Source organism: Malaclemys terrapin, chromosome 10 (assembly GCF_027887155.1).
Source record: "Malaclemys terrapin pileata isolate rMalTer1 chromosome 10, rMalTer1.hap1, whole genome shotgun sequence".
Classification (NCBI taxonomy): Eukaryota; Metazoa; Chordata; order Testudines; family Emydidae; genus Malaclemys; species Malaclemys terrapin.
In genome coordinates, this window is record NC_071514.1 from 54,617,901 (window position 1) to 54,626,326 (window position 8,426).

The 8,426-nt window shown below is 55.4% G+C and overlaps 1 protein-coding gene across 1 annotated transcript; it reads right to left on the reverse strand.

The window, feature by feature from the left end:
• Window positions 1-682: 682 nt before the first annotated feature.
• Window positions 683-6,912, reverse strand: LOC128844420 (fibrinogen-like protein 1-like protein). The gene is made up of 3 exons (XM_054042148.1): window positions 6,884-6,912; window positions 5,594-5,704; window positions 683-4,219 (listed from the first exon to the last, which is right to left on the reverse strand). The coding sequence occupies exons 2-3, from the start codon at window positions 5,661-5,663 to the stop codon at window positions 3,543-3,545; spliced, it is 747 nt and encodes a 248-aa protein (XP_053898123.1). The 5' UTR covers window positions 5,664-5,704; window positions 6,884-6,912; the 3' UTR covers window positions 683-3,542.
• Window positions 6,913-8,426: the final 1,514 nt, after the last annotated feature.

Below are 8,426 nucleotides of genomic sequence, written 5' to 3' on the forward strand. Positions count from 1 at the left end.
GGGCAGCATCCCCAGAGCGCAGCAGGGCGGGGATTAGGGGGAGCAGTTGGTAGCAGCACCTGCCCCTCGTACGGCAGGAGCGAGAAGTGCCAGCCACGTGCTGCCTCCATCCCCAGAGGCCAGGTGAGAGTGAATTCCCACGTCCCCACACGATTGGTTCCGTCACTCTTCTACACTTACATGGATTTCCAATGTCAATGTTTCTAACATCAGCTTTGCCAGCTCTCCTTACACCTTTGTCTGCTAGAGCAAAAACCTGAAATGCAGCTACCTCCTCCTGCTGGGTGACTATAGACCTTAATGACAGACCTCGGAACTGCTTAGTCAAGCTGACTAGCTGCAGCCCCCTCGGGTTGCCTGCTCGAAGGTGTGCTGGCCAGAGTCACTAGACTCTTGTCAAGGCTGCTTCCCCACTCTGAACTTTAGGGTACAAATGTGGGGGCCTGCATGAAAACTGCTAAGCTTAACTACCAGCTTAGATCTGGTCCACTGCCACCATTCCCAAGTGGATTCCCTTCCCTGGGAAGCCTTGAGAAACCTTTCACCAATTCCCTGGTGAACACAGATCCAACCCCCTTGGATCTAAAAACAAGGAGAAATTAACCATCCCCCTCCTTCCTCCCACCAACTCCTGGTGGATCAAGTTCCAAACCTCTTGGATCTTAAAACAAGGAGAAATCAATCAGGTTCTTAAAAAGAAGGCTTTTAATTAAAGAAAAAAGGTAAAAAACATCTCTGTAAAATCAGGATGGAAAATAACTTTACAGGGTAATCAAACTTAAAGAGCAATAGGCCAGAGCAAAACGCTGCGTTAGAAATCGGATTCAAAGTACAGCAAACAGAGTTAAACACTCTAGTAAAAGGTACATTTACATGTTGAGAAAACAAAGTAAAAACTAACACGCCTTGCCTGGCTGTTTACTTACAAGTTTGAAATATGAGAGACTTGTTCAGAAAGATGTGGAGAACCTGGATTGATGTCTGGTCCCTCTCAGTCCCAAGAGCGAATGACTTCCCAAACAAAGAGCACAAACAAAAGCCTTCCCCCCACCAAGATTTGAAAGTATCTTGTCCCCTTATTGGTCCTTTGGGTCAGGTGTCAGCCAGGTTATCCGAGCTTCTTAACCCTTTACAGGGAAAAGGATTTTGGAGTCTATGGCCAGGAGGGATTTTATAGTACTGTACACAGGTCAGCTGTTACCCTTCCCTTTATAGTTATGACAACTCTGGTTATACAGTGCTCTGTATACATCTGTGAAGCAGGAGTGTGAAACCCCAGTCACAGACGGGGTCCAGCCCCAGAGACCGCCAGCCTGGCCCTGCGGGGTGGGGGTGGGAGGGCGACACGGAGAGCAGTTTGGTCCGATGGAGGGCACTGCTGCCAGGTGGCTTATGCGGAGGGGCGGGGGTGGGCTGTGGCATATGAAGAGTTCAGGTTGTTTTGGAAGGGGAGGGGTAGCCATGTTCAGGGGGGAGTTGGGGTGTGGGTGGGACCCCAAGTTGGGGGAAATGGTGCAGGGGAACCCTGGGTTTGGCAGGGAGCCCCCAGTCAGCAAAACGGCTAAGCGAGCTGGTTGCCCGGGACAGGCTGAGGATGTCCCCGCTTGCAGCGTCATGCTCCAGCCTGGCGAGGGATGGCTGGCTGGGGAGGGCACCAAGTGCAGCCTGCAATGGGCAGAGTGGGGGGTGGGGGTGGCTCCCAGCACGGACAGCGGAGATGGGAGGCGGGAAGGGGAGAGGTCAGTGCCCTGGGCAGGGGGATCCCCCGCTCCCCCACTGCAAAACAGCACACCCCCACCTCACCACCAGCAACCGAGATGGAGGGGACAGCTTAGTGCACGGGGGGGGCGGGGTCCCTGATACTCCCAACTGCAAAATAGCAACCCCCTCCCCCCTGTCTGCACCCCAGATGCTGAGGAGGGAGGAGGAAACCTTCCAGCTGCACCTCAGCGGCTCCCAGCTTCCCTCCCCCTGAAAACATCCCTCTTTCCAAACCTGCCCCCCAAACTCCCCCCTACGCACGCTCTCCACGCAGGCTCTGTCAGGAAGGCTAATTAGACAGGGCCTTGTGTCCTGGGGATGCACTGAAGGGCCATGGTCAGAAGGGGACTGGAAAGATGCAGTTTGGGGGGGGGCAATGCCCCTTCACATTCCCCCCCATCTTCACCCCTGCCAGTGGACCAGCCAGGACTACGTCATGGCCCATCTTTGGGCTACAGCCCACGATTTGGGAGCTCTGCCCGAGGGTGAACTTCATCAGGCCCAGCTGACTTGTTCTTTAGCCTGTTCTTTCCCTGTTCGGGGGGGGAGGGGGGAGAGGGGGTGCTCCTGCCCCTGGCTGTTAGCATTAATGGTGTTCAGCATCTGGTCACAATGAACTTTGATTGAAGTGAAGACTGAAGCCAAACAGGCAGGATATGCTCAGAGATGCTCAGAGGACGTCAGCCTGACAGATAAATACACTGCTAGGAGCTGGATTATACCATGTTATGGGTGGAGTTAAAATCTCATTGACACAGCTGTGAGGATGCACTCTTCATTTAAGACAGCTGGAAGCAACAGGTAAGGGGGCCTCGTGTAGAACAAGCCATGATGGCGTGTGCCCAGAAACTAGCCCCAGGTGGGCAGAGGATGCCACCGAGTATCGTTCTGAGCTGGTGCGTGTGTGACAGAGACAAGCCGGGCAGTGCAGCCAGGATACGGAGGCAGAGCAGGAAAGCCGAGCAGAGCCTGTGAGCATGGTGTGATCTTGGGAGGAGCATAGAGAGCTTTTGGGCCAGGTGCTGGCTAAAGAGGCTTGGAGCTGAGAGCAGGGAGGCTAATCCCTGCTGTTGGTTCCTGCTGTGTTTGGAGAAGCAGGACTCTGTATGTTCCTTGTCAATAAACAAGACATCAAAAAATTACCAGACTCCACTGCCAATTTCTGCTCCCCACTGGAACATCCCCAGGGCCCCAAACTTTGACTAGCCCCTTGGGTTGAAGAGGGGCACCAATATCTTTATTGTGTGGTTTCGTTGCACGTCTATCTAATCTCAGTGGTTTATCAGCAACTAATTACTGTTGCAATGTTTTCTCATGTAATAACCATATTTATTAAAAACACAGAGGGCAGGTTTTTGAACCCAAACTCACCACTGCTAATACATGCAGGATTCAGATGTAAAGTCCTGGCTTTGAGTCATCCCCCATTTAAATGCTCAATGACAGTTGCTAGAAATCCAGTGTCATGATTCATTGATCACTAATGCCAAGGGGCAGTGGCAGGGCTGGGAGAAGCAGAGGTTAATGTGGGTCTAAAGTCGTAGTGAGTGACATGGCTTCCAGCAAGGCAGAGTGGAAGCGGGGGTCCAGTTATACACACCAATCACACTCTTCGTGTCATTCGAACGCACCGGCGGGGTTGGCTCTCAGCATTTATTCCAGGGGATTTACCGTGCAGAAGCCAACAGGGAAGGGGGTGAGCAGAGTGGAGGCATTGCAGGGACTGCACTGATTAGGTGGGGGATGGCGCGCCGTGTCTGATCTAATATTGTCTCCCCTTCTCAGCGGTGCCGGCTCCCAAGGAGGATGGGCTCCTCCTGCCGGACCCAGCACACGTCTGTTGGCTTAACCAGGATGAGGGAAGACTTGCACTCCTCACTCTTACAGAACCCTGCCCAGTAGATATAGCCTTTCCCATTGAGCAGGACGTTCTGACACTTGTCGTACCACCAGCCTCCATAGCTACTTGCGCAATTCCCACTGGCCTGGTCCTGATCCTTGTCAGTCGTGCTGAACTTCATGTTGTCGTGTATGCCCCCCAGGCCGGAGTGGTAGGTGGTGAGATAGTCCTCGCCGTCCCCAGAGTACCTGCCCAGCCTCAGCGGGTACCCGCTCGGCTCATCCTTGACACTGAAGATGTCGTACTCTGCGTAGCGGGTGTTGTTGGATTTGTCCTCCACCACAAAGCGGACCTTGTAGGTGTTCTGCCGCGTGAGCAGGGACAGGTACTCGTTGCCCAGCCAGTAATCCTGCTGCACGTTCCCAAAGCCGTACTTGTAGGTGCTCCAGGACTCCAGGTGATCTCTGTGTTGTAAGAATTTCTCTGGACAACGGTCCAGCCTTTGCCTTCGGTGTCCATGTCCACACCACACCACTCGAGGGGGAGAGCCTGCCGGCTGGATGACATAAACCCCGCTGGGACTGTCCCTGGGAATGTTGCTGCAGTCTTTGGGGAACCCTGAAATGCCACAAACATCAGGTTAAGGGGGCAGGTGGGGGTGGGGGAGTGAGCGCTAGCTAGCTCGATCAAATCAGCCTGGGGTAACTGGAGGCTGGGTTTTAGAGGCAGGTCCTGTGTATTTCACAATACTACAGCCACAGAATCCGCCCCGGCCATTCCTGGCCACAGAATCCGGCTCCAGATCTTACACTTTCATTTTACCAATAAAATAAAATAAGAATAGTTTCTTGCTCTGCTGGTTTTGAAGAAACCTTGAAGAGATGAATCAAGTGTAAACCAAGGCTCTGTATCCTTCCTGAGTCCGTACTGCTGAAGAAATTGTTTGGCGAGGATGGGGGAGACGCTGCCAGATCCATCTCAGCGAATGTCAATTATGAAACCCATCAGTGACAATTTAAATGGGAGTTTTCAAAGAGCCTAAGGGAGTTTGACACCCGACTGTGATTGGAATTCAGTGGGATTTAGACACCCAACTCCCTGTGGTGCCTTTGAAAATTCCAGACATCCTATCGAGGGGCTTGTCTTTGGGGCGGAAATTGTCCCAAACTATCCTGGTAGAATGAGAGCACTGTGGTTGTACTGCCCCTCCCCTCCCCAGGGTCCTCCCTCGAGCCTGAGCCCCCCAGCTCCCCTACCCCCCAGACAATCCCCCTGTGTGCCCCTCCCCCATAGCTGAGCCGAGGGGGAGGAGCTGCTGAGCACTGCGGGGGCAGGGGCTCAGGGCCACCTCTGGAGCTGGCTCGGCCCCTGGCCTGCCTGGGCAAGCCCCTGAGCAGCTCCCAGAGCCACTGGAGGTGTGGGGAGAAGGGAATGAAAACCGCTGACAAGGAGGAACTGGCTCTCCCTGCTGCCTGGACTCTGGGGGCAAGGCTTCTAGGCATGAGCGAGAGATCCCCAGCTGTTAGCCGGGGCTAGCCCTAGTATAGGAGTTGGTGAGATGGAAGGGTAGAACTCCCAGCCAATTTGGGGGGGGTGCCTGGTTCTCACACGCTGCCCTGCGGTTGGCACCAGCGCTCTTCAGTCATTGCCGGCGGCTTGGCAGCCGTTACCGGAGAAAGGGATAACGAAGCTGTGTAAAGCAAACAGGCAGTCGAGCAGCATCTCCCCCACCCCGGCTGGCCCATTCCCAGGCGCTAGAGGCCTGGGAATGGGAGTAGTGGGCTCACTAGCGCAGGCCGGCCTTGCGATCCCTTTGGAGAACTCAGCGTTTCTTTGGGCCCAGCGCTGGCGGGGGGGCGGGAAGGTGCATTCAGTGGATAAGTGGATCTAGGGGTGACCCCGGCATGGGGGAGAGGAGCAGAATCAGGCCCACGATGCCCTGATCTCGGATATGGCAGATGATAGAAGCTCTCCGGCGGGTTCTCTACTCACCCCTCTTGACCTTCTTGTGGGCCAGGGCCCCGTTGCCCTGCACGGGGGCTACGCAAAGGAGCGCCATCATGGACAGCGCAGACAGAAGCAGGAGAGAGCTGGACTGGAACCCTGCAGGAGACAGAAACCGCTGGACATGAGACCAGGAGAGAGTTTCACAAGTGCCTAAATCCCACTAGAAGTCACTGGGATTTAGGCACTTAAGTGACTTAGCCACTCTTGAAAATGTTACCCTTAGACGCTAAGGCCAGAGTTTTCAGAGGGCTCAACTACTGGGCCAGATTTTCACAAGAGCTCAGCTCCCAGGTAGGCACCGCAGGACATGGCTGGATGTTCAAAGGGGCTCAGCATGGGGGAGGTGGGCCCAAGTCTCTGGAGACGGGGTGAAGCCCACCATTCACCTCTCCCCCGGCCCGGCCACTGTCTCCGTCTCTGCAGCCGGCCCGATTAGCACACAGCTGGGACCCAGCTGCATGGTAAAAACCATTCAAAGATTGCGGCTTCGATTGCCTGGCTCCCGGGTCCCGGGCGGGTCAGGGCTGGCTGGAGCGCTCCCTGTGGTGGGGAAGGAGCTGCCTCCTCTCTCCCCGCGCTGTACCGCTGCAAGGGGAGTGCTGCTCGGAGCAACCCCCTCTGTCCCAGCTCCCCCCGTCCACAGTCACTACCACCAGCCGAAGGGCAGTGCCCGCTCACCCACACAGAGACAGCAGCTGGGCAGCCTCCGGCAGGGCTCTGCCCCCCTCAGATGAGTGCCAGGTGAGAGGGGCCCAGGGCACAGAGCTGCTGTGTGCCCCACGCCAGGCATGCTGCCCCCTGCACTGCAGCCCAGCAGCCCAGAGGGGGACACGCTGCTGACACTGCAGCTGTTCTGTGGGCCCAGCTCAGGCCAGGCTTAAAGTGGGCAGAGTCGCCAGGGGCCACAGTCCTGGCCAAAAAGAGTTCAAAATGGAGCCGGGTCCCTGAGGGGTGCACTGTAAGCGCTGCCCTAGCAAGGGCATGGCCATTTATTTCAGCCGGGATTAACATAGACACCCCTCCCCGTCCCCACACATGCTTTTCCCAGGCCACCTTCAGCACTCAGCACAGGGATTCACAATGACCTTGCCGGGATCAGCAGCCCAGAGCAATCCAGACTCTTGGACAGAAACCGGCTCATTCACCCTCGCCCCCAGGTATATCTATCCCGGCCCTGGTATTACATCTTGTGTAGCTACAGCCCACATAACGCAGAGCACGGCATATGCAGCCCCCAATGGTAAATAGGTTGAGAACCCTACAGCAGAGGCTCACGTGTGAAGCTCCAGAGGTCCCAAGTTTGATTATAGCTGCTGCCGGCCCGTGACAGTTGCAAAATGGCAGCTTTTTGTGGGGTGGGGCGGGCAGGGTGTGTGTGTGTGTGTGTGTGTGTCAAACCAGAACAGGCTAAAGCCGCACTGGAGTCCGGCACCGTGCTTTCTGTCAGCCATCATTGTATTCATGTGGTGTTGCAAAGTTAGAAAGTCCACAACTAACCCCCAAAGTGACCGTGATACAAACGTGCAAATGAATTAGAGAGAGAGAGAGAGCACACCGTGTAAACGACACACCGAAACACACTGTTGCAATGGAAACACTTTGCCCAGACATGATCCACAGACAGATTTCATTGGAAACACCTTCTTTTTGGAGGTGCCTGGACCCCAAATTCTTCAGACAATGTCACAGCCCAAGTAACTGTGACACGCTGCCAGCAATCTCAGGTATCCTTGTGAGAGAGAGGAGAGAGGCGTAACCCCATGGCAGGCAAAGGGTTAAAGCTTTAAAGGAGAAGGATTTCAGTGAGTCTGACAAGCCAGAACTACAATGTTTGGAACTGAAGTGAAATACCAATCTGGAGTCACTCATCCTTGAAAACACGCCTCCCCTTCTCCTGACGCCCCAGAGGAGCGGGACGCTGCCAGCTAGCAGCCGTTCACACACTGTAATAGTCTAAGACACAGAGGGCCTGAGTTCGACCTGTGACCTTGGAAAACTCATTACACTGCACCATACCTCAGTTTCCCCATTTTTAAAACATGGTTTATGCTAGTTCCTTTGTGTTCTAAAGTACTTTGGCCCCAATGCCCAAAGGTACCTGGGGCAGGGCGGGAGGATTGCTGCCTAGGGTCCAGCAGAACGCTGGGCAGGGGATCCCCGCCAGGCTCCTGGTACCCCATGGCCCCGGGGGCACTCTTTACTCACCAGGAGGCACTGCCAGACTCCTAGCTAGCCAGGCTCATGCTGCAGCATCCACTTGCTGGGGGAAATGCTGCTCCGTTTCAAAGGAAAAGCAGCATGTACCTCACTGCGCCCCCATCCCTTGTGCCTCGGCCAGGCAGATTGGGAAAGCAGAGGATGCACCAGGGCTCCCCTCCCCCTTGTGCACCTGCCCGGGCTGAGGGGCGGCACTGAGAGGAGTGCAGGCTGCCCCTCTCTATGCGGTAGTTACTGCGTCTGTCTGGGCACGTTCCTTCCTGTGCCCGGGCACTCAGGGCACATGGTGTCCCACAGGGGCCACATAGCATGCCCTGCCACTGCACCTCCCCCACGTGCCTACACTGCCTGGGGCTTTGGTGCCCACCACCAGGCTCTGGCCCTACATCTCCAGGCTGTGTGAAATACTGGGCATTTCAATAAAACTCACCTATCCCGACGCTGCAGCTGAGTGGGCAAGTTAGCAACCTGAAGCGTCCCCCACTTCCACATCAGAAACCAGAGCCGGGGCTCCATGCCTTTATGGGGAAAGCGCCACTCCACACCCAGCTTATCTTGCTTTCTCAACTGCTGGCCTCAAGCCTGGTGTGTGGGCAGGGAG

Excerpts from the sequence above, each read along its gene's own strand:
- LOC128844420 (XM_054042148.1), bottom strand. The coding sequence starts at position 5,663 with ATGATGGCGCTCCTTTGCGTAGCCCCCGTGCAGGGCAACGGGGCCCTG. Across the intron at positions 4,220-5,593 it reads CCACAAGAAGGTCAAGAGGG|GGTTCCCCAAAGACTGCAGC; the intron begins GTGAGTAGAGAA and ends GTGGCATTTCAG.